The sequence below is a fragment of the Euprymna scolopes genome, chromosome 2 (genome assembly GCF_053919585.1).
Source record: "Euprymna scolopes isolate OS-2025 chromosome 2, ASM5391958v1, whole genome shotgun sequence".
In the NCBI taxonomy this organism is placed as follows: domain Eukaryota; kingdom Metazoa; phylum Mollusca; class Cephalopoda; order Sepiida; family Sepiolidae; genus Euprymna; species Euprymna scolopes.
This window is the reverse complement of record NC_136483.1, coordinates 192,255,068-192,282,044: the sequence shown is the minus strand read 5'-3', so window position 1 is coordinate 192,282,044 and position 26,977 is coordinate 192,255,068. Positions and strand designations below refer to the sequence as shown.

The following is a 26,977-nucleotide window of genomic DNA, read 5'->3' as shown; positions in this document are numbered from 1 at the left end:
TCGGTTTTCGGCCAGAAATTTGGCTACGAAGGGGTCAAAGTTCAGCGATTTGACCTTTGAGAACTCTACCAAACTCCTCCGACAATTTTGAGTCTAAACACTTTAAATTTTAGATATAGGTTCCTTGAGCATGGATCTAACTTAATAACTTGATTTGAGCCCAAAACAATAAATGTTAATGGGTCATAATAGGGATCAAAGTTAAAAAAATTGACCTCTGCGGTTTCTACCAAATTACTCAGACAATTTCTAGTCTAAACATTTGAAATTTTACATAAAGGGTATTCAGAGATAGGGCAAGCATTCTAATCGGTTTTTAGTTACCAATGTATAAATTATGTATGTACGTATGTTTGCATGTCTGCCTAAAATTTTCGACAGAGGCGACGGATTTTACTAAGATCAGTATCGTTTTCAAATCCGACCTTTCAGACGACAAATATCGAAAAATTGGCTAAAAACATTAATATATTCACCTTAAACTGGGACCTCTTCTAAGGGGAGGGGTCGCTTTTTTCGCCGATATTTTTAAAAATAATCCTTTTCTTTCGATTGTCTAGCCTTAATTTTAAAAAATGTCACTTCCGGTTTGGCGGTGGTCGTAACAGCATAGACGTCAAATTTTCTCCCGTTCTTTTCCTCCTTCGCGGAACGTGTTCGAGCCTGCCTTCGTACTACTACTTTTTTTTTTTTTTTGCTCAACAGACACATCCAAACATACGGGCAACGCCGGGCTGAAATGCTAGCATATATATATATATATATATATATATATATATATATATATATATATAAAGGAATGAAACCAAAAGGATGTAGTGTTTACCTGATATACGCAATGGTAAACTTCGATCTAATATAAATACCAGTATTTATATATAGATAATTTAATCTCAACCGAATTAAAAAAACTCAATACGCAATAGAGAGTAGAGCTTATTATAAGAGAAAGAAAACTAAAACTGTAAGTTGAAATTTACAATCAAAATTTATTGTTCGACTGAATACTCCAAAAAACAAAATCTTTATTTGGCGGAGTTTCAAAGAATGCTATTCTTGCTATTCTTCTCATTAGACGACAGAAATTTTCTACAAATATAATTTGCTGATTTCTTTTTGTCCTCTGATAAGAAGAATAGCAAGAATAGCATTCTTTGAAACTCTGCAGAATAAGGATCTTGTGAATTGTTTTTTTAGAGTATTCAGTCGAACAATAAATTTTGATTATAAATTTCAACGTACAGTTTTAATTTCTTTTTTCTCATATATATATATATATATATATATATATATATATATATATATATATATGCGTTTTCCTTAAAAAATGTACGCTTATAATGTATATATTCGATAAGGCTATTTTAAAATTGCAATGGTTTATTAAGCTCAATGAAAATGAATTTACATTTTCAGGGCATATACAACTCTATTAAAAATTTCAAAATCACAGGAATATACAGTTAATTCACATTTATATTGTTTAAATTATTGCTTCTTACACGTGTTTCATTGAAAAGCATAAACCAAACAAATCATCAGAGACCTTTCATTAGTTAATCAAAGAAGAAAACATATAGTTTTTTTCCTTGGTTAAAAAAAGGACTAATAATATAAAGTTTATAGATATATATATATATATATATATATATATATATATATATATATATATATAAAATGAAATGTATTTTTCAAAAATAATTTGTAATTTTAAATCACAGGGGCGAAAAGATCTGCTTCAATTAATGTTGAATGCTCAACTCGAAGGCCATGAAAATATGGATAAAAAAACTGAACAAGAACTCAAATTGGAAAATCTAACGGACTGGAGAACAAAAAGAGGTAAAAGCAATTTGGTTATTATATAAAATAATTCTTTTGCAAAGTGACGGGGTTTGAAATATGTTATTTGAAAAGCTTATAAGAAAGAAATTAAGAGAATGTCTCTTAAAATAAAACAAAATGTAAACAATCATTTTTTCATCCTTTAATAACAGTTAAAACTTTTCAAGAGAAATTTTGTTTTCATTTATTAAAAAAATTCATTATTTATTTGATTTCAAAAGTTTTACTAGTAATGGGACGATTTTAATATTTTCCTGATTCCGAATTGAACGATGTTTTTAATAAAATATTTTCATCTTGGGGATTGTTTCAAAACTGTTTGTCTATTCAATATATATATATATATATATATATATATATATATATATATATATATATATATATATATATATATATATATATATACGAGCAAGCAGTTAATAAAACATGCTAAAACACTTTGAAAAACAGTTCAAAACATATTTAATCTGAAAAGGAAACACTTGATAAGTGGATAGTCCTTAATCCGCGGAGTTTCGAAGAAATACTTTCCTTCTCATCATAGGGTAGGAATTAGCATGCAAAAGTATTTGATGAAACAACAAGTAAGTCAAAGATCTTACTTGATAACAAAAAAGTGAAGCAGAGGGAATATGGTGAAGAAAAAGGTGATTACACGTGAATGGATAGTCTGGTGGAAGATAAATAATCCAGTGACGGTAAAATCCAAATATATAACTTCAAGAAAGTTAATTGAATTTCTATTTGCACAAGTAAAATCCAATTTCTATTATATATATTGTGATACATTTTTTAAAAATGTATAATAAATTGTTTTATTGATTTTTAGCCGAGAGAAGATATATGTATCATTTTTCGCGCCAAAAGGATCCAATTCACGTCTGCTCGATCACATTTTGTAAACAAAACAAAAAAAAAGGGGGGGGGAGACCTGCGAACAGGAGGAGAAGGGAGAGACAGATACTGTGAACAAAGAGTGTAAAAGGAAAGAGAAAAGAAAGATAGAGAGAAATAAGAGAGAGAAACTGTGTAGAGAAAGAGAGAGAGGTAGATCGTATATAGAGAGAGGGGCCTGAGAAAGTTGTCAGCAGGTAGTGGAGTTTCGCGCTTCAAAGCGATAAGACGTAAGTCAGCGAAGGTCGGGTTGGCGAAGCCGGTGACGACGTGGTAGCGGCGTCGCGGAGGTAAATATCAACAACACCAGCCGATGATCAGCGGGCAAAGTTAAAATATTGACTGAATAAAAGAATGAACTAAGCGAAGGAAGGAATCATAGAGCAGTGTAACTTTTACTATAAATCAAGGACTTCGATGATCTTCGGAAACGAATATTTGGAGCAATTAACACGCACGCGCGTAATGAAACATAAATCATCCGAAGGACAAAAATATGGAAATTAACCTGCGCGCGCGTAATCAAACATAAACAATTTACAGGAAAGAAATATATATAAAAAAAGGAGACGAAAGAAAGGTCGCATTTTAAAGGACATTAAGTGAGTTTTTCAATCAAAACTTTCATTTCTCCAACATCTCTCTCTCACCCTAGAACCTGTATCTAATTGAGCAGACGATTTCTTGTTTTATGTGAACATTGACTGTTAATGTATTTTACTCTCGGTAGAATTTGAATCATTTCATTTAGTTAGGCATATTTAATTTTCTTTTCTTGAATTGAATTTTATTTTATTTTTTTATATAAATAAAAGTCTGTTATTTTTTCGACGATATTTGTCCTCGTTATTTCCTATGTGAATTCGTTGTCCAGTACATTTCATTTTATTGTTGTCTTCGGGACGGTTGTCCCATTCCCATAACAACGCATTATCAAGGAACCTGGGAAGCTTTATTTTTTTAATATATTTCGTTACGTCAGCCATCTCTACCGTCCCCAGTAGGATTGGGATACGTCGTAACAATATATATATATATATATATATATATATATATATATATATATATATATATATATATATATATAATAAAAATCCTGATATTGAAAATTTATTACATTTTATTTTTTAACTCATAAAGCTATAAGGAAAGTATACAGAATTTTAATTATTCGACAAGAAATACAAATAAATCAAGAAAAACTTTATTCCATGGAGTTTCGAAGAATGCAATTCTTCTTATCAGAGGGAAGAGGTTTGCAAAATATACAATAAATTTTGCAGGTTAATGCAATGTTATAGGAAACAAACAATATGAATTTCATCATATTTGCATCACAAAAGTCATTTAATAGTTTCAGACAGTTTGAATTCAAGGGGATTGAGAAAGCAAGAAACGGAAAAAGGAAGAAAAAGGACATGATAAAAATCCAAGGGAAAGATGGTAAAATCCAGAACAGGAAAAATCTGAAATGGATTGGTAATCCATGAGGAAACGAAAATATAAATATAAATGTCCAGGGCAAATTGGAGCTTCAAGAAAAATCACCAGGTTGTGGAGAAGTCAAGAAATGCAACGTTTTTTTTTTTTTTTTTTTTAAATAACGAATTAAGAAAATGGAGGTTGTTTAAACGAAGATGCCAAATGAAATCAGGAAAAGGGGTGATGAGAGAAAAAGAGAGAAAAATGAAAAAGAGAGATAAGAGTAAAAGGAAGGAAGAAAGGATATTAAAAAAACCAAGAGGAGATGGGATAAAGAGAGATAGACATAGTTGGGGGGGGGCAGAAGAGAAAGAAGGGAATTAGGCAGGTAGAGAGTCATCTTTCTAAATCTATTTTTAGAATAGATAGATGTAGGTCAGAAAGGATCAAATTTGACCCAGGCAGGAATATAATTAATTGTAATGCAGAATTATAAATTACAATTATAAATGTATGCATACACATACACCCATATATAAATATATAAATGCATATACACACATATATAAAAAATATAGAATAAAAATGAAAATAATGTGAAATAATATAGGAAAAACGTGTGATTAAAGGGGAAAAACTAGTGCACAAGGTTCTTTAGTCTCACAAAAAAAGGGAGGAATAGAAGAAATCTTTTATATTGATTAAATTTATAGCTGTAGGTTTAAGAAGTGAGCTAAGTAATTTCGAATTGGTTTTATTTGAATTTTTCTTATGTTTACATTGGGAAATAATTTCGCTCTTGGAGTTAATTAAGTTGATACTTTCGGGGAAGTAATTATACTTATAGCTTAAAATATGCAGAGGTGACAAGACTTAGAACCTGGAGTGTAACACTTAGACTTTTTAAGACTAGCCTAATTTATAGAAAAAGGGATGATTTTTAGATTTAAGTTTTCTAATTAAAGTGTTTCTGGAAGTTCCCTGGTTATTATCAATCATTTCATTATTAAAGGAAGAATTGTCTATTAACGTTGAAGTAGCGCCAATATAAGTGTATATTTTACCTGGCGTTCGTGTGCTGTTAATGGTATGTGAATTTCTGTTAGGATTTGAGGTTGGATTACGGTTTAATTCAGGGTTGTTATAATTAGCAATAGTAGATTCAATTTGTACTGTGATATTTTGATCTATATTCAGACGTGTAATTTGAGTATTATAAGTATCTTGAGAAAAATGAGGTGGAGTATCATTATTAATGTTAATATTGCTATTATTATCGCTATCATCGTTAGTATATTCATCAATATTGATATTATTATTTGTGTTGTTGGTTGTGACGTAGTTATTTGTGAGTGAAACGATCGGTGGATCAGTCGATTCACTAATTGGATTTATATTTAGTAGTAGACGGATGGGAGATTTTTTATCATGGGAGGATTATTTGCAACTATTGTAGGTTTTTATGGAGGTAACTCAGTAACAGTACATGAATGTATGACATCCCTTTGTATGCAATCGTTTTTGAGTTGGCAACCTTGCTTATTGTTAGAATTGCAGTTAGTTTTTGGCATTAAAGAGAAGAGGGTCGTCTAAGCTACTTTAAGACGGTAGCAGGGTTTTAGCTTGTTATGATTATTGCATTGGGTGGAGTTATGTTGGTAAGACAGTTGTATTAGAGTTAATATTCATCGGAGTAGATTGCTTTCTGGAGTATGATTTATTTCTAGTCAAATTATGGGTAATTACGGATGTTAGACGGCTGGTAATCTGGTTATTATGGTTATATTCTATTTTTTCATTATATTCTGAATTTTTAAGGCGTTACAGAAGAAGGTTGAATTTTGGTAGAAGGTGTTTTTGTATGTGGAGAGTGAAGAAATTTTTCTAGAGACAGAAGGTACTATGGATTTTTAATAGAACTAGGATGATTAGAAAACTTGTGAACATAGAAAAGATTTAAATTGGGTTTATGTGACTGTACGATTCTGTATTGAGCTTTAGTGTAGTGTCAAGATTCAACCGACATAAGTCCAGCTCAAATAAACAGAAGTTTATAGAAGCTAGAAATAATTGTAAGAGAGTGATAGAGACAGCTAAGACAGATTACTCTGAAACCACCAGAAAACGCATCGAAGCACAGAAATTAGGAACCCGGGATTTTTGGAAAATCTACAACAGCGTAGTAAATAATGGACAGTCAACTATTCCCCCACTATCAAACAATCATGAGGTTGCTTGCACGGCAACTGACAAGGCTAATCTGCTTGCCAGTCGGTTTGCCTCAAACTCCACACTGAACTCGGTACACCACTCACTCCCTGATTTTCCTCTGCGAACAGACGCCACACTAGACGGTTTGAAAATCACCCCTTCTCAGGTAAATGCTATTATAAAAAACCTAGACACCTCAAAAGCATGTAGACCAGATCTCATCCCGGCTGTGCTATTAAAAAAATGCTCTGCCGAGGTTGCTCCAGTTCTGTCCAAACTTTACAATAAATGCCTTAACGAATCTTGTTTTCCCGACTGCTGGAAAACCGCCTCTGTGGTACCAGTCTTCAAGAATTCTGGTGAAAGAACTGACCCACTAAATTATCGCCCCATTAGCCTACTCCTGCTTTTCGCCAAAATATTTGAGTCCTTAGTTAATCAAGCCCTAGTCCAGCACCTAACAGCTGCTAAACTCCTGACTGACAAACAATATCGATTCAGGCAAGCCCGTTCAACAGCAGATATCTTAACTGTAGTTTCTGAACGTATATACCGTTCATTGGATAAAACAGGGGAGGGTAGAGCGGTGGCCCTTGATATATCTAAGGCTTTTGACAGGGTATGGCACGATGGTCTTCTAAGGAAAATTAGATCATATGGAATCACTGGAAGAATTCATAATGTAATTAAATCCTTCTTAAGTAATAGAAAAATTAAAGTTGTCCTCGACGGTCGTACATCCAAACAATATGACATAAATGCGGGAGTACCTCAGGGGTCTATCCTTGGACCTCTATTATTCCTGATATTCATAAACGACCTCCCTGATAAAATTGTTTCGGAGATGGGTATATTTGCCGATGACACCACTCTCTATAACAGATATGAGGGGAAAACAAATGAACACATATCCAAGGAAATGGCAGAAACACTAGAGGATGACCTCCAATCCGTAGTGGAATGGGGACAAAAATGGTTGGTCACATTCAATGCTGCTAAGACTAAGCTTGTTTCCTTCAATAACTACAAGAAACCTTCTCTACCACCAATAGCAATGGCCAAGAACACATTGCCTGAAAGTACTTCTTTTAAACTCCTCGGCCTAACGTTTACAGGGAATATGAACTGGAATAGATACATTGAGAGCATTGCCAAGGCTACTGCAAGGAAGGTTGGCTCCCTCTACCGTGCTAGAAAACTACTTACGCCTGACAGTATCCTATACCTCTATAAGGCAACCATTCGCCCATGTATGGCGTACTGTTGTCACATCTGGGCTGGTGCATCTGCTGCTTGTCTCTCGCTCCTGGACAGGGTTCAAAAGAGAGTCGCCAACCTGATAGGTCCTGAACTGTCATCTAGGCTTCAGCCTCTGTCCCATCGACGAGATGTTGCATCCCTCTGCCTATTCTACAAATACTTCAATGGTGAATGCTCTGACAAACTTCAAACACTTGTACCTCCCCGACGTAACTACCCCCGACAAACCCGACAAGCTACTAAGTCTCATCCCTTTACAGTAGAGATCCCCAGGTGCAAGAAAGCCTTTTACTCCAATAGTTGCTTCCCCAGAACTGCGGGTCTTTGGAACTCCCTTCCGGGATTCTGCTTTCCCAACTGCAATGATATGCAGAAGTTCAAGTGTAATGTTAACAAACATCTTTCTACTCATCTCCCTTCATAATGACCCCGTTAATTAAGTCCCTGACAGTAGCCCCCTGCTTCAAAGTGGCACTGTGCCTTGTTTGGGGTGAAAATTGAATAAAAAAAAAAAACTAAAAAAAAAAAATAAAATAAAATAAAAGTTTTTTTTGTCAGGTTAACCCAAAATTTCCACGGATACGTGTTTCACAGTGTCTATGGCTCATCAGTGCAGCGGCTATCTGTCTCTCTCTCTCTCTCTCTCTCTCTCTCTCTCTCTCTCTATATATATATATATATATATATATATATATATATATATATATATATATATATATATATGAGCAAAAGAAAAAAAAAATGGGCCAAGAGTGAAAGAAGGAAGAAATAGATGTTTCAATATTTTCCATGCAGTTTTAATTTTAACTGAAAATTTCTATTTTGCAGATCATTATTATTATTATTATTATTATTATTATTATTATTATTATAGGATAGAGAATCCAATATTTGTCAAACATTAACAGGCCCCTTATATCGGATTTGAAACCGATGGTAGCGATGTTTTTCTGACCTTATAAGCCTGACGAATTCTTACGAGAATGAAACGCGGAATATTCTGTGTAGCTTAATTACTATATATATTTTCATAACTTACTACCTAGCTCTACCTATGTATTGAGCACTGTTAAAGTAAATACTGAAAATTTAGGCCCAAAATTATATCTTTGTATATTAATTTATGTGATAAAATGACGTAGTCATAGCAATTAAGCGAAGCCCACTATTAATTTGTGTAGCTTAAAATCAGCGACCATTTTAGTGCATCTCCCAAGGTTAGGAGAAAATATGTTTGGGAATTCTTTTTAAAACTGGTTATAAGTTTCTCGGTTTCCGCTGGATGGTTTTCTATTTTTTTGCAAAATGTAGATATAGGAAGATCCCACAAATGAAATTCATCCATGCTATTGCAACCAAACAAGTTCTCACTATTTTTTGAATACATACATTTTTAGTTTTTCCCAGCAACGTGACGTTGATGATTAATTCATCCTCACAATTAATTTTCGTACCATTGACGGCCGTCGCCGTTCTGTTGGTTCTTAGCATAGTCGGTTTTTGTAATTTCTTCCACGTTTTTAAATTTATTATTGAAAGATCCGACCCACTTTCTAATGGAAATTTGATATCCTTGCCGAGAATGTTGACCGTTACGTATTTGCGTAGGTTTTCATCTACGACATCTCTAGTTATTGTTTGACATACCCGGCTTTTGTTCTGATTTTTCCTGCAGTGAGGGCTTTTATGTCCGATTTTATTACATATAAGGCATCTTTTTGTTAAGAATGGGCAATCCTTGACCCAGTGTTTTCCACCACATCTGAAGCAAGGGTATCTCAACTTTTTGGGATAATTTTCTGTGTACCGTTTCGACGGTATTTTCTGAGTTATTTTTGTTTTATATTTGCGATGCCTGCTTCGGTATTTCTCCCATCTTTTTTTTTTTTTTAATTATTTCAACTGGTTGACAATCCTCAGTCAATTTTTGCAGTGTTAAGTTCGGTTCGTTTTCTAACTTCGTAAGAACTCTGCGCCTGATTTCCGCATCTTTTCCCGAGGTTAAACCTTGTGAAAAAACAAGGCATTTAAAATTGTCTGCTGTTGATTCAGACAACTTAAAGTCATCACAATGCTTGTTCACTACTGCTGCGTACGTGGCAAAATCGTCATTATCATCTTTGGTCACATTCAAACATCTCCATCGCTTATGAAAAAGAGACGTTTTCGGGGAGGACAGTGCTGTTAACAAATTTACCGTCTCATTGAACGATAAATCCGCGGTTTCCCGTGGCAAGATGTAATCCACGAATTTATCATGTTCAGCCGTTTTAATTTTTCGTAGCAGCAGTCTGGTCTTCTTCTGGTCAGACCAGTTACAGCAGTCGATATTGAAAAAGTCTTCATATCTTCTGAAATAAGCTGCGAATGATTTTTCATCTTCCTCGTACTTAAAATTATCTATTGTGGACCATATTGTATTTTGGGAAAACGCTAAATCGCTTTCAGAGTACGCATCATTCTTCACAATTTCTGCTAGTAATTCCTCTGTTCGTAATTGACGTTCAGCCAACTGTTTATGTAATTCGGTCTGTTTTTCCTCTGTATGTTGTTGGCTTTCTGCCAATTGTTTGTGTAATTCCTTTTGATGGTCCTCTGTACGTTGTTGACATTCTGTCCATTGTTTGTGTAATTCGGCCGCATGTTTTTGAGTTCGGCTGCCTGTTTTTGAAATTCCTTTTGTTATTCTCTGTATGTTGTTGACATTCTGCCGCTTCAATTTGTAACTTAGTTAAATGTGCTAACGCTAATTTTAGTTCGTCCATTTTGTCTGGTTGGATTTAGAAATTTCAAAACGTTCGTTGTCTGGTTAGAAAAACATTTGTCTGGTTGGAATTAACAAAACGCTTTGATTTATTCTCCCAGGACAATAAAACAAGCCAAAAAATATTAATCTAGGAAAACAGTTCATTGTCCAAACAAAAAAAAAATCAAGTGTATATTTCTCTTTGGAAAGAAAAAAATAAAGCAACGAATTACTTTTAGTAGAGAAAAACAGTGACGAACATTTTTTTTTTACAAAGTAAAGATTTACCTTTTAAGTGGCGATGAACTTTTTTTCTCCAACTCCTTTTCGTTCCATACTTATCTGTTTTTTTTTAAACGTAAATCAACACAGTTGTTAATCTGCTTTTTTAAAATGTTTCCGCCAGTACTTCAGTCACAGTGTTATGCTAAACACTTTCTTAAGCGTGATAAACATTTGAGTCCAACGTCGTTAATATTTTCAGAACATTATTTTAGACGTGAGTATGTTTCTTGAATCCAATGTTGTCAGTGTTTTTGGGAACACTGTTTTAGACGTGAGTATGTTTCTCGAATCCAATGTCGTCTGTGTTATGGCTCGCAAGTAGCCGCAAAGAAGGACAGAACAACGGAGAACAGTTTAAACATGTATTACATGAAAAATGGAAAGTTTACAAACGAAAAGTGTGGGTAATTCACCGAGCATAGAAGGGGCGCTCTGGAGTTAGATCCCCTCCTGGGATGTGTAAAATTTATATGGACGATGGATTAGTCTATTTGGAGTATGGTTCCCCACGACAATATTACAATTATTAATATTATCTAAGCAAATATATATAGATTAATTCTGAATAATAAATTAATAAAATATTAAATAGATTTTTTTAGTATATAAAATGAATACAATTTATTAATAAGGAAATTAAATTTTAATTACTTTGCTTGAAAATTCAAAATGGTGTAATAAAAGATAAGATAAAAGGTAATTGCAATTTCTCTTCCAATTTTCGGATTTTGTAATCATTCCCAAATGAATTTTATTTTCTTTTAATGGATTGATAGTTGCTATTTCTTCAGATGAGTTAAGGGCAGAATAGATCCACTGATTCATAATAATTAAATGAACGATTTTGTGCTCCGAAACAGTTGCTGTTATAAATATATATGGCAGTACGTTATAAAATATATATGGCAATTAAGCTACACAGAATATTCCGCGTTTTATCCACGCTAGGATTCGTCAGGATTATGTGAAGAGTTGTTGTTGTCTCGAGTTTTTATATGTGCACATCCACTGTTGAATTAAATACTTAAAGTTTACCACAAAATTATACTTTCGTAAATTATTTTATGTGATTAAATGAAGTAGTCATATATATTTATGTAAACAAATTGAGCTTAGGTATTTCGGACGATGTCAAAACATCGTTAATTCACGACTCGCACAGTAGCCGCCGATTAGCATAATGGTTAGGAGCCTTGACTGTCGTACAGGTCGGGTTTCAATCCTGGCTTGAGGTAGTTGCCTGTCTAGCCGCACTGATGAGCTGTCAAACAGCGAAACAGTACTGTATGTGGATGACTATGTTTATATATATATATATATGTATATATATATATATATATACATATATATATATATATATATATATATATATATATATATATATATATATATATATATATATATATATAAAAAAGGGGCTCCTTCAGTCTTTAATAGACTATGGATACCCACAAAGGGGTGCCTGCATATGAAATTGTTGTAGCAGGAGGTGCACAATCTCCAACCACACCTCTCCTGAGTCGACATTGTTAAATAGCAGTGGCAAGTGAAGTACAGGACGACTTGGAACAAATGGCAAGATAAGTGGAGAGCACATACAGCGCCTAGAATTTCCAAATGGTCACCCATCTGATACTAACCAGGTTCAATGTTGCTTAACTTCGGTAATCTGGCGAGAACCGGTATGTCAACGTGATTATGCCGTATATATATATATATATATATATATATATATATATATATATATATATATATATATATATATATATATATATATATATATATATATATATATATATATATATATATATATATATATATATATATATATATTTCTGTCATGTAATTGTCAAATGTTTGAGTCAAATTTATTCAGGCCATAACATAGAGTCAGGCATTTACTCTTGACTTGACTAATAAACTTGATTTAACTGATACTTTTTTAACGAAATTTTAATTTTTTATTTTGTAACAAATCAATATTTTTTTCTTGAATTTTCTTACCAGGTTTAACGGATATAGAGATCATTGCTCAGTGTATCATCTTCTTGGTGGCTGGATTTGAGACCACAGCATCCACACTTTCTTATTTTTCCTATTGTATATCACTGAACCCTGATGTCCAGGACAAACTTTGCCAAGAAATACAAGAACAACTTGGGCAGGTAAAATCTTATTAAATCTGTACAATTCCAAGTAAATATTACAAAAGCAAATCAATTAATTTGGATAAAATTGATAAAATAATCTTTTTATAAACATATTTAATCCAATTTTAAATAGAAAACCATTTTGATTTTTATTTATTGCGGACTATTATCCTCATCTTTTCTTAGTTGTTTCATGACGTTTCGGCCAACTATTCCTCTGGTCTTCATCAGGTGGTAACCGCGACAGATAGGTTCTCTGAATCTCTTGACTGCATTCACTGCAATTACTGCCTTCTGTAGTTGTTGTCGTCTTACCACGTTTTTTGGGGCAAGTAAGCCTCTGGCCGGCTTTGGGTAGGATTGAAACTGCTATCTTCAGACAATTCTCACCTGGAACCGTAGAGATTCAACGTCTGTATCAACTAAGCTACGGGCCATGAAGGACGATCAATGTTGAATTTTTTGGTCTTATAAATTCATGTTTATTTATTATCTGATCTTCCATAGTCAGGCCCGTACCGAATGGTATATATTATTTTAATTGGAATTCATTATTGAGATGAGTATTATTTATTAATTTTTATTTATTGCAGACTATTATCTTCATCTTTGCAGAGTTGTTTCACAACGTTTCGGCTAACTTCTCCTCTGGCCTTCGTTAGGTGGTAACCACGACGGATAGAAACTCTGAATCTCCTGATTGCATTCACTGCACTTACTGCCTTCTGTAGTTGTTGTCATCTCACCACGCTTCACCAAAGCCAGCCAGAGGTTTACTTGGCCAAAAAACGCCAGTTGTTCAGTGTTCAGCTACTTTGGGATGAATTTTGCTTAGTGTTTTTGCTTGGTTGTCTCCCCTGTGGCCATAAATATGTATGCGCATATATAACCAATTAAACATGTATGTGCATATATAACCAATAATTTTTATATGTGCATACATGTTTCAGTGGAATCTCAATTTAGAGAAACCCACCTCATCAGACCAAAAAAAGGGACGACACTGAAACCAAAATTAAGGTTCATTCATTTTATATATAAAATAGATTTCTGGGTGTGACTTAAAATTAAAGGGGGTGTTTAGTTCGTTAGTTGGGATTAGGAGGTAAAGGTGCGGCAAAGAAAGGAATATGGAGATACAATCTAATCTGGTCAAGGTATCTCAGCATATTCTCATTTTAGGACTTAAGCGTCTATATTTTGATCTGAAGTAGTTCCATGGCAGAACATACTATATACCTGCTCTGTCATCCATCGAGCTATCTTGAATAAACAAATGGGTTACAGTGGATCTCCTTGTAGGAAACCAAACTATACAACTATCATGTATATATATATATATATATATATATATATATATATATATAGCTTAATGTAAAGGAAAAGAGAAAGTTCAATTCCAGAAAAGGAGACTTATTCGGATAATGCCAAGCTCAACAATAATTATTGGAGCTTATACAGTAGGACAACAAGAGTATGAAATGAAGACACAAAACTATATATTGGTAGATATAGAATGGATCATTTATTGAATAATGAAATACAGGAAAAATTTGGGGGATAGAAGGGACTCTTTATGCCAGGGCATTTCGAAACCTAATACTTCTCATCAGAAGAGTAGAGAAGGTGCTAGTTAGCACGGGGAAGATGCGACGTCTAGCATAAGGTTCATTAGGGACAAAAAGTATTAAGAGGAATTATAGAATGTTGGGGGAAGCTTTATTGAATTCTAAATAAATAAGGGAAAGGTTGTTATATATAGTATGATATATATGGTCTTTAACATAGTATTGAGATTAAGGGGTATATGTATTATAGTTAAATAGGGGGTGTATTGTTGCTGCGTGGTAATTTACTTTAACGGTTTGTGGGGTGTCTATTTTCTATGGAGTGGGTAATTCTGATTGGTGCCACCTAAATGGGAAATGGCGGCTATAAAGTCGCTTATAATTTGGGGGGGGGGGGTTATGCAAGGTTGTAAAACTGAAAGGTAATATGCAATAACCAAAATGGAGGGAAATAAAGAGCTTACCCCGGATATGTCTTTTGTTGTGTTGTGAGCCGAGTGGAAGAGAGTTCCAAGATGGCGTCCATGAGTTTTTATTGGCTTTGACCCCATGCAATTCTCACGTGATCTCACGCGATTATGCAAATATATAATTCCCGGCCGCTATAAAGGCAGGAGGCTGAGAAGCAGTCAGTGAGTGTTTTGCAGATTGTGCGTAGGTGGTTCTGACGGTTGGATTGTTCTTTGTGACGAACCACGAATCTGTGAGAAGCTAGTTTTCTTCTGCCTTTTTTTTTTCTGTCTCCTTCTTATTCTTTCTCTACTGTTATTACAGCTAAGAAATCTCTTCAAAGGACGAAACTGACTATTTCTTACCTGTTCCTGATTTTTTCCTTCTACATTTTGCTTCAAGACTAATGAAGCTATTGGACTAAATAATATTTTCCAGGTGAGATGAAGCATTATGGACAATCAGATGCTGACACAAAACATCCCAAAGATCTGGAAGAAAAAAATTATTGTTTTTCTAAAACTGGACAAAAATCTTGCACATGAAAAGAGTTTCCGCTCGATATATCTGCTATGCAACCATTTAAGCGGTTTCAGCAGCTGATCCTGAGCAGTTTGGCCTCAGTTGCTAAACCGGCAATTATCTCTCAACCAGCTGGATTCCAACCTTTTGAATCCGCAACAAACCAACTACTAAATGCCACTTAGTACATAGGCTGCAGAAAAGATTGATAACAGGATTTGTGTTGATTTTCTGTTGCGTATGACACTATGAACCACTGCTTCCTTTTCCTAAAAAATATCTTGAAACTGACAAATGGCCTGATACTTATAAGCCTCATTGTGGCCATCTTGATAGAAAAGCACTTTTATGAATAACTTGGAAAGATGGTTGACGATGTCAAAGGAACCCCTCTTCTTTTGAAGGGTTGTCTGAGGAGGAAAGAAAACGACACCAAAGTTTGACATAAATAGACATCATCTTATGATCGCCGTCAATTTTAAATTAGTCTCATGTGCACCCATGGAACTAGATAATATCTTGAAAAAAGGTTGTATATTTTTTATTTTATGTAATTTATCACGTGATTGAAATTCTTATTTAATAGGAATCTCCAAATTATGACAACGTTCAAAAGCTGACCTATCTTGATATGTGTATGGATGAGACAATGAGACTGTATCCAATTGCTATCGCGTAAGTTTTATTAATCTTGTTTAACTTTTAGAGATTCATATCAATTAATAAATATTAAAAACTTGTCTTTTCTATATTAATCAAATTATGGGACAACTTCACATGTATGCACGTGTGTATTTATTGTATCAACATAATGTAAATAGAGCGTTTTTATTGTTTATTAAATAAATAAGAAATCGATGTTTGTTTATATTACATTTAATTTTTTGGACAGTCAAGAAAATAGGAAGCAAGGAGTCATATTGTCTTCCGGTATTTGGTGGATCTCTACAGTAAATGGTGGGATTTTGCTGCCTGTCGAGTTTGTTAAAAGTATTTACGTTCGAAAAGGGGCATATTCTATGGAAGTACTTGTAAAATAAACACATGGATGCAAAATAACGGCGATTAGACAGGTGCTGGCGCTTAGTGGACAGTGTGGAACCTATTAGATTAGAGACTGTTTCTTGCACCCTATCTAAGGGAGATATTAGTGATTGGTACACCAGCCCAAATGTTGCATAGACGAACAGTTGCTTTATAGAGATATAAGATACTGGCAGGTGTGAGAACTTTTCTTGCATATTAGGTAGATGCCACTTTCCTTGCAGCAGCCTTGGCAGTGTCTTCTATGTATTTATTTCAATTCATGTTACTTGTGAGTGTTAGGCCGAGAAGTTTGAATGTTAACTGTTTGGGAATCAGTGGTTGGAAAAGTTTCCTATAGTTGTTAAAGGAAAAGAACTTTGTCTTAGTAGCATTAAATATAACCATGCATTTTGGGCCTCATTCTACTACAGATGTGAGGTTATATTTTTGCCTTGGATATGTGTGCGTTTGATTTGCTTGTATGTCAAAAATAGAGTATGCTGTCATCAGCGAATATAGCCATCTCGGACGCAATTGCATCATGGAGACAATTGATGAAAATCAGGAATAATAAATCACCTACATTACTGTCATGTTTTAATATACAACCATCAAGAACAACCTGGAACTTTGTTTTAGCTATGAATGGTTCTGTTTATATTACATGTTCGTCAAGTAATACTGTACAAATAAAATTTTATGAGAAAACCTTTGTAGAATAGAAAGAGAAACGACTTTATCGATTATCGATTATTATTAAGGAATGGAAATGAGAACTAGGTTAGTAATAGAAAAGGTTAGGAAGCCTTAAAGAGAAAAGTTCATGTACATGTATCATATTGAAGACAGGGTACAACAAAAGCCATAGTAAATTATTTATCCCCTTGTCAAAGTCGAACGCAGGGCTAAAGGCCCAGGGGGTTTCTGTTCTGCCCCCAAAGTTTGGGGTTTGGTTCAAGCCATGTGGAATTATTGTTGGTACCACTGAGGCAATTTTCCAGCTATCAGAAAGGCAGGATGCAGCATGGCATATGTTACAGAATTTAAAGAGGACAGAGGTTAGCTTAACATGTCATTTTTTATTACTATAGCAAGGATAATATTAGGTCCACATGCTGTTGAGTTGTCAAGATTTTTTTAGGATATGGGAAGGGGGTGATGCTCAGATCATTAAGGATAGTTTCCGTCTGTAGTGGAAAATTTGCGAGGAAGTAGTTTGTAGAGTTGAAGGTGGAGTTCCAAGGCAAACCGCTGGGAAAGCAGTTTAGCTGTATTCGTTATTATTGTAGATTTTTCAGAAATGAAATCTCTCAATAGAGGCTTCCTTTTTAAGGCAATTGCCCTTGACATATCAAAGGCCTTTGATAGGGTCTACTCCACAAAATCTCCAGCTGGAAATGTCTTTTCAATTATTAAATCATTTCTCTATGATAGGTTCATAAGAGTAGTGGTTGATGTGCAGAAATCAGAAGCATATAGTATTAATGCCAGGTCAGTCTTGGGCTCTACTCTTTTCTTGATCTATACCAATGATCTCCCAGATCACATGCTAAGATCATTCGTAGACATTTATACTGACAACACTACTATTTATGGCAACACTTCAAAGGCTATAAACGACCAAGTTCTCTCTTTCTCACGTGGTGCAATGGAGAAAGAGTTGGCTGGTTAATTTTAATACATCTAAAACCAAGCTTCCATCTTTCCATCATCAACGCTCTAATCCCCATCTGAAATTGAATGGCTCTCGTCTTGGTGAGGCTCCATGTTTTGACAAGCTCCTAGGTCTGACCTTTATTCCTCATCTGAGATGAAACATGTACATCAAATCCGTTGCCAAGGCTGCCGGAAAAATGGAGGAATCGTTCTACTGCTCCAGTAGATATTTCACTGCTGATTCAATTCGTTACCTGTATTATTACCAAGTACATCCAAGGATGAAGTACTGTTGCCACATCTGGGCAGGAGCTGCTAGAAGCACCTTATCCTGCCTTGACACAGTTCAAAATAGACTTCGTTACCTAGTGGAGGACGTCTTTCCTCTTTTCTGCAACATCTTTCCCACAGAAGAGACATTGCGAGTCTGTCTCTGCTTTATCGTTATTTTCATGGCAAGTGCTCGTTTGAGCTCTAATCTATGGTCCTCCATGGCCTGACTTTCATGAAAAACACTCGTCTAGCTGAAACCACTATCAATAATTTTCCTTACTCTTTATCGGTGCCTAAACCTAAATGTAGATTCTATAAACAAAGCTTCTTTCTTAGGACTACACGCCTGTGGAACTGTCTTCCGTTTGCCTGCTTTCTTAGCTGTTTACAATATGGTTGTCTTCAGTCCAATCTGAACAAGTTCTTGATGAGCCATCACCTTAAATAATCCAATTTACCAAATTTCCACTAATAACGTTTAATACATTTTCCCATTGACTACTCATTGACCATTATCCTCGAGTGACCCCTGGGCCTTGATAAGCCGTGACTGCTTTGTAAAAAAAACAAACCCAAAACTTAGTATGTTTTTTGGTCATCTTTGCATATCAATTATTAGCTAAAACTATTATACTCTCACAATGGTTTTATGGGGCTGTTAATTTTTATCTAATTATAGCTGACTTATTGCAAATCTATTCATAGCTGACTTATTGAAATAGCAAAAGCTTGCTGCCTTTGTACAATTGTAGCTGCATAGGTCAAAGTGAACCATTGGGAAGATTTAGGTTCATTATGGAATATCTGCATTAGAACAAATGCTTCTATACCTACTTTGGCCCGTTTAGTTAATTTCTTTGTACATTGTTCAAAAAGAAGAATATTTTTAATAAGATTTCTAAGGGATTCCCAATCAGCAAGTTGATAATATCTCGCTGGTTTTAATAATGCCGCTCCAGTTTTGCAGTTGGAAGTATATGATGATATCAACCATTATCACGAGGTGATCAGCGTTCCTGAGTAGGCTATGGTCATCTGTCATACAATTCAGTTTATTTATTTATTATTTTTTTTTATTGAACATCTTAAATAACCAAATACTACACGTTCCACCATTACCGATCATCATGGTGTTGTCTCACTGGCCACTTGACACTCATCCTTATTCTCGAGTGGCTTTTAGACCTTCATAAACAGTGATCCCCACACCTTAGTAAAAGAATAAAATATTCATATTATCAAACTGATATTTTTTCCTTTAATTTGTAATTAGTAGATCTAATGATAATTGAAGTTTTGATGTTTAGTCATTGTAGTATCAATTTTGTTTTTTCATATTTCAATTTCGTTTTTTATTTAGTATTTTCTTCTTTCTAAAACAGCAATTCATTATTTTGTGTAATGATTAGCAATTATTTCACGTTTTATTGAATTATGTCATTATTTTTGCCAGGGGCCATCAACATTATAATAACGTAATCATTTCGTAATTTAAGTTCAATATTAACATCAAACTTTGGAGATTCATTTTTAATCATTAATTTCTTAAAACAGCGGCCATGATGAAACATTTTATGAAAAATTTAATATCAATAATAAAATTTTGAATGTTTTGTTCTCATTCTTTAACCGCCATATTTGATAATTTAGTTGTTTTTTTTTTAAATTTAGTACTATTTTCTTTTTAAAACCGTAATTAATTCTCTTGTGTAATGATTAGCGATTATTTTATTTTTTATTGAATTATGTCATTATTTTTGTAAGGAGGCCATCGACATTATGATCATTATTAATCATTCTGTAATTTAAAGAGTTCAGTATTCAAATCAAACTTTCAAGATAGATTTGTAATAATTAATTACGATGAAAAATTTTATGAAAAATTTAATATGAAGAATAAAACTTTTAAATTTTTACTTTTCATTCTTTAACCGCCATGTTCATAATAAATATTAATTTCTGTTGCTATTTTATAACCTTTGTTCAGGCTGTCAAGGGAAACTAAAGAAGATTGCATCATAAAAGGAATCAAAATTCCGAAGAATACTGGAATTTTCTTTCCCGTTATGTGTTTACATTATGATTCCAGATATTGGAATGAACCGGAAAAGTTTAATCCTGAAAAGTAAGTATCAAAATTTACAAATGCTGAAACGGGGAACTTGAAACGTGTGGTGTGGTGGGGGTGCTAAGCTTGTTCGATTTAAATCCAAATATTGGAAAACCAGTTAATAGAAACTACTGTCCAAAACACTCTTTTAAAAAAAGATGAAATGTAGTTTTGTTTTATGCTTGGGCGAAGTACAATTGAGGCTATATTTATCCTGAGATCAATGCCAGAGAAGTATCTTGGTAAGAAGAAGAAGAATCTGTATTTTACTTTTATAGATTTATAAAAAAAACCTTGACAGTTTCCAGAGATGTTGTCTGATTCGTTTTGCATTAATTATTTGCAAACAGGTTCATGATGAGGATTATTCAAGTCATGTACAGAAATAGTCAAAGCAACGTTAGAATAAACAACACATTTAGTTTAATGTTAAGGTTAGAGCATATAAGATATCTGTACAATGTCTGTTGCTTTTCATTTGTGTCTGTTTTGTAGATTTTGTCTGGAAGAGATACTTTATGCTGGTGATTTTAGTGCTTGCCTGTGAAACTTTAGAAGGTTTCTATGCTAAGTTAAAGACATTGAAAAATGTAAAGGTATGAAAGTGGATGTTAATCTAGAGCAAAATGCTAATCAATGGTTGTAATATTGAAAGCTTTAGGAAAGAGAAAAATTCCCATAATCAGTTTGTGGAATAGGAGTTTAGTGCAACTTAATATTTTTGTATTACTTGTAAGCATTGGGTGCATTAAAAGTGTACTGGAATTACAGGTAAGTTGATGATCAGTTTGTGTGCAAGAAGTGTGAGACAATGGAGACGGATGGGAACTCTGTACATTTGGATGACAAGACTATTGAGGTTTATGATGTTTCTGAATTTTTGAGATGAGGATTGGTTATTATTTGGATTCATCAGACTACTGTTCTCATCTTGAGTGTGATTTTTACAACGTTTCGGTCGATGTAACCTCCGATTTTCTTCAGGTGTATATTTTCGAATTGGGAATGTTTCTGTTGAACTTGGGAATTTGGACGGAATTTCGAACGGAACCCTTTATTTACTTCATGAGGGTAGTATGCTCTTGTTCCGTCTGGTCTTAAGTAATTTGCAATTGTATTTTTCAGTCTTCCACACTGAGGATTGAACCTCCAACCTTCAAGAGAATATCACTTTTACAATTGATTTTTCCTAGTACTCTAACCACTACGCTATGGGTTCTTGTGGAAAAGATACACCTGAAGAAGGTCAAAGGTTACATTGACGGAAACATTGTGAAAATAACATTCAAGATGAGAACAGTAGTCCGATGAATCTAAATAATACGAATAACTATTAATGTTATTCAGAAATTTTGTTTCCTTGGTGATACGATTGGAGCACAGGGGTGAGTCGGTGCTCGTGTGATTGCAAGAATTAGTATGACACTATCACTTCCCGGGGAGGGTTACTTGGTTAAGGAATGTCCTAGGAATGCAACCAACTCTCCGGGGGAATAAACGATATGTCGTCGACTATAACCAGCTGGCATGGGTCGCTTCTCTAGTCTTCATTGCGTCGTCATAGGAAACATTTCCATCATCAGAATTACTGGCAGGGACCTTATGCTGAAATCGAACACATGTACAAAAACAGAGAACAAATGCATTTTTATAAAAAAATATATAATTTATTTAACATTTAACATGTCGCGTCCGCCAACTCCAGAACCCAAGCTTCAACTGTTTTAACAATACAATCATATTTCAATTCTATCTTTTTTCATTGAAAGAGAGAGAAAAGGAGTGAGAGAGAGAGAGAGAGAGAGAGAGAGAGAGAGATGTTTCATTGCCCATATTTTTTTTTTCAAATTGTAATGTCAACATAGCTTAACTTTCATTGTGCACTGGATTTATAAACGCCTGGCAATCTTCGTGTGCCGATAGTTTTAACCTTTAAAAAATGTGTCCTCACTGAAATGTGTGTGTTTGCCTCCATACAAATGCAGACCAAGTTAGGCACGACGTTTATTAATGTAGAAGTAGGGTCGCTCTCCATTGTGCTACATTAGAAGTGGATGGAGTAAGTTCAGAGAACTTCTACTATTCCTAACCAACAGAGTGTTACCACTGTCGACCGAGGGAAGAATCTATCAGGCATGTGTACTCAGTATGATGATGTATAGATGTGAAACCTGGTTAGTGAGGATTGAAGACATGTGTTGCATGAAGAGAAATGATATAAGAATGATATAACGAGTGTGTAATTTGATTCTTAAAGGCATACTTACATCGAATGACGTCAGAGGAAGAATAAATCTTGCTAATATGTGGAAATTTTGTTGGTTTGGTAACAGTAAAATAATGCATAACAGTTCTTGCATAATTAGATCTATGTCTTTTACCTATCGAACTCATGCAAATGTTCTGAGTAGTCCTAGGAGGTCCATTCTCCCAAGCCTTTCGAGTGGAGCAAGTTTATCGCTTGTTGTTTGAGGTATGTTTAGCAGAGAATACCGATGGGACTACTCAAACTAATTTTTGCAGAACCAGAGTTCTCCTCCTATAGGGGCGCTGGTTCATTCATTCCACCTTCCGACCCTGTATCACATCCCCTTGCGGTAGGAGAGAGGTAAATACAGTGTGTGTGTGTGTGTGTGTGTATTTTAAAGTACGCCATATTGGCATTACGTTCTACAACTCTCATTCTCTATGTATTCTGTCTTGTAAATACAAATATTTTTTCTAGACCATATCCATGTCCAAGTCTTTTTTAGTGACCTTTCTGAACCACAACAAAATCCAAATTGTATTTATAGTATATTTATATTTATTTTGTGTTTTATATATTTGCTTACAAAGTCGAGTCAGTCGCCCCCTCAAATAACAGACTAAAATAGCCTTGTTAATACAAATTACATAGTTATATCTCAATATAAAACATATGGTTTTCATTTGGTTATGTTTAAAAACAATCTATATGAGGATTTCATTTTGTGCTAAAAATCGTTGTATAATATATAATTGATATTTTGAATTGACCACTATTTCTCCAATCTAGCTTTAACAACAACAACAACAACAACAACAACAACAGCAACAGCAACAACAACAACAACAACAAGGCAAAACAAACACTTTTTGCATATATTACTTTTGGGAGTGGACAATGCGATTGACTAAACTTGAATTCAAGATGGCGGTTGTACAAATGTTAAGAAATATCGTTGTACAATATATAATTGATATTTTGTACAATATATAATTGATATTTTGAATTTGTACCATTTTTTTTCAATTCAGCTTCTCTTTTTGTAAATACAAGAAATAACATAATTCATCTCTTAATAACTTTAGTTTTTTATTTTTATACTAGATTAATTTATTAATAAAATAAAAATTATATGAAAATAATTAGTTTTTATACAATTTATAGAATGATTTATAAATTGCATTTAATGTTTATTTATAGTTTTGTGATGTGTATATTTCCTACCAATTTTGTTGTATGGTTACAATAAATGAAACTTAAATAAAAGACTTTAATTGTGTGATAAAATTTTGAAAATCCTCTAATAAAGCAATGGGGGGGGGTTGTGTTTTTAATTCTGTTTAAAGTTTTAATTTCTAGAAAAAATCCAGATTTCTCTTTCCGTAAAATATTTATGATTTAATTGTCCCCCATTTTTCTATTCTAGCTTCAGTCAAGAAAACAGAGCAAAACAAACGCCATTTACATATCTTCCTTTTGGGGGCGGACCAAGAGTTTGTGCTGGAATGCGATTGGCTAAACTAGAATTCAAGATGGCGGTTGTACAAATGTTGAGGAAATTTCGTCTTGTTCCATGTGAAAAGACTAAAGTAAGTAAGTTTGACTGATCATCTTTATGTAAAATACTTCATATTGAATGTGACTAAAATAACTAAATTTAATCTTGAATTGAAAGCCATGTTTATCTTCAGGAAAATTTCCTATGGGTAACTGATCTTTACTTTGCAGGTAAAGAGAAAAGATCTTTCCTTGTTTGGACACGAAAAATTATGTATAGAAATTCTAAAACTATTTTATGGGGTGATTCTGGTTTCTGATTGGTTGCTAGCAGAACGTGGCCCCATTTGATTGGTTAGTTCCTATCGCCAGTGTCTATAAGTAGAACCTTCCATTTTTCTTTAATCATACCCTCAACTTATATAAAAAAGTTTTGCAACATAATCCGTATGAAAAAGGGTAGTGATTACAAAAATGACATAACCTCAGAAATGCTTACGTCTCTGCACGTTTTGACTTAACAATAGAAAAACTAAAAAGACAATACGCAGCTGATTTTATGCTCAATGGTCACGTAAAAGTAATGTGAATTTTCGGGTTCGTATGCAAATTAGATGATCTTAGTCTGCATAAAAAAAGTTGAAGGAAAGTAAAAAGTGGACCTTGGGTTTAATTTCTGTGACTGTCACTTCCATTGTTTTGTCCTTTAGTCCTCACATTCAAGGAGTGATGTTTTTGACAAAGAGGGAAGAATTTCTGTTTTCTGTATCAGGATCTATTCCATCGTTGGCAAATTTTTCATCTTGAAGTAGTATTCTTTTTAGTTTCTTACACCAAGTAACTTCATGCCTTGTCTGGAGCGGTTTTCATTTATAAAAAAAAAAGTCGTTTGAAAAACGGGAGAGTTCGTTTGAAGAACACTAACCGTGCTTATTTACCGCGTTGAAGCGAGATAAATAATTTATTTGACTTAACAAGGAAGGCCAAAAGAAGACGAAGAAAAAAAAACTACAGTTGTTCACTGCTGAAGAAAACTATATTTTCACTTTTGGAGGCGGACCAAGAGTTTGTGCTGGAACGTGATTGGCTGAACTTTAATAGAAGATGAGTGGTTTTACAAATGTTGAGAAAATTTCTTGTTCCACGTGAAAAGACTGAAGTAAATAATTTTCAGTGATCATCATTATGTAAAATACTTCATATCTAATAGGGCTAAAAATAGCCAGATGTAATATTTGCTTAATATTTACACTATTCCTTGTTTGTTAATTTCGTTAGTAAAATATTTCAGTCGTATTTGAGAACGAAAAAAAAAAAAAAAACAACGAAAGAATAATGAGAAAATATATTTTTATTCTGAATATTAAAATTCACTTTTCCTTTTATCTTTGCAGAAAAAGATTGAATTTACCAACTCAAGACTTCTGAAAGCGAAGGATGGAATTTGGATCAAAATTGAACACCGTTAAATACAATATCATTTTTAAAAATGCATGATAAAGGTAAAAGAAATGAAGTAGCATATCAGTTCACAGGAGAAGGTTAATGGGAGAAAGTGATCAGGATGAATTTGGAAAACGTAGTCAGAGATAGGTTAGTTTAGAAGTAAATTTCTAAAAGCCGTCCGTCAGTATGTAAAACGGACGTTAAATCGAATATGATAGGAGATTTTAAACGAATAAAGGCCTTAATATCTTATAGAATAGAGCTGTATAAATAATAAATGATAAAAAAATAAGTTTAACATTTTACTGTAGTTTCACAGTATCACCGATCATCAGAAATGTTTTTAGATGCCATCAATCGATTTATTTTCAATTGTATTTACAGAAAGAAAAATATTTATATTATAGACTAGAACTTCTGGTGCTAGACAGTAAAATAAATTTCCTTTTTATAAATGTCAAGAGCATGAACTCAGACCCCACAATATTATTACTATGAATAAATAAAAAGTAAAATTATTTAAAAAAAACAAAAACAACTATACTCCTTGGCCTTTTGGCAAAAGTGCAGTATCCGTCCCCCAAAACATCTGTGCCATTTGATTATCTCCTTTGGAAAAATTCAAAATAAGAACAGACATACAAACAAACAAAATATGCCGCTTACATTATAAGTAGATTTTAAAAAATTCTATAGCACCATTACTCAAACTAAAGAATGAAATACAAAACCAATACCCTCTATTTTTTTTCATCCCTTTGGTCTCATTCCGACGTATATAAACGCACTAAAGTTCTGAAAACTTTTCGTCCTTAAATAATATTGAACATAAGTTTCTCTTTACTTTCATGCGAGTGAAAACGACAAAAATGAAGATATAAAAAATTTTTTTTTTAATTTCTATCTAGAAAATATAAATATTTTATCGTTTTTTTCATGAATCTTTTCTTCTTTTTCTTTTTAAAATATTATTGTTTAGTCTAAATTTTATATTATTAATACAATTTAAAAAAAATGAAAACTCAATATTATCTAATAAATAATATTTGCAATGAATCCCAGAAAAATATTTTTATAATAAAAAATATTTTGATATACATTTATGATACTGTTTCTTATCAATCATTGTATTTCCATATGTATTGCATAAATTATATTATGGTATATTTTAAACTGTTTTTCTCCTACATTATTAGGATTAAAGGGCCTACTATGTCAAACGCCTCATACATAACTTTTATCTGCATTTTTTTCATCAATTATTCTGCCAAAGCTTCTAATAGTCGTTCTACCTTCCCAGAAATCCTTTCCAGTTCTATTATTTATTCTATTTAAATAAAACTTTTTTCTGGGTTTTAAAAATTTGGC

The 26,977-nt window shown here is 33.5% G+C and overlaps 1 protein-coding gene across 2 annotated transcripts in view; it reads left to right on the top strand.

Moving 5' to 3' along the window:
* The window catches only part of LOC145300413 (cytochrome P450 3A14-like), a 90,927-nt gene extending 64,216 nt beyond the window's left edge, over window positions 1-26,711 (top strand). For both annotated transcript variants that reach the window (XM_080144482.1, XM_080144481.1), the window contains exons 9-14: window positions 1,722-1,842; window positions 12,671-12,828; window positions 15,940-16,028; window positions 20,296-20,433; window positions 24,093-24,255; window positions 25,558-26,711. In XM_080144482.1, the coding sequence (XP_080000608.1) occupies window positions 1,722-1,842; window positions 12,671-12,828; window positions 15,940-16,028; window positions 20,296-20,433; window positions 24,093-24,255; window positions 25,558-25,632 (744 nt within the window). In that variant the 3' untranslated portion in view covers window positions 25,633-26,711. The remainder of the gene's footprint in view (window positions 1-1,721; window positions 1,843-12,670; window positions 12,829-15,939; window positions 16,029-20,295; window positions 20,434-24,092; window positions 24,256-25,557) is intronic.
* Window positions 26,712-26,977: the final 266 nt, after the last annotated feature.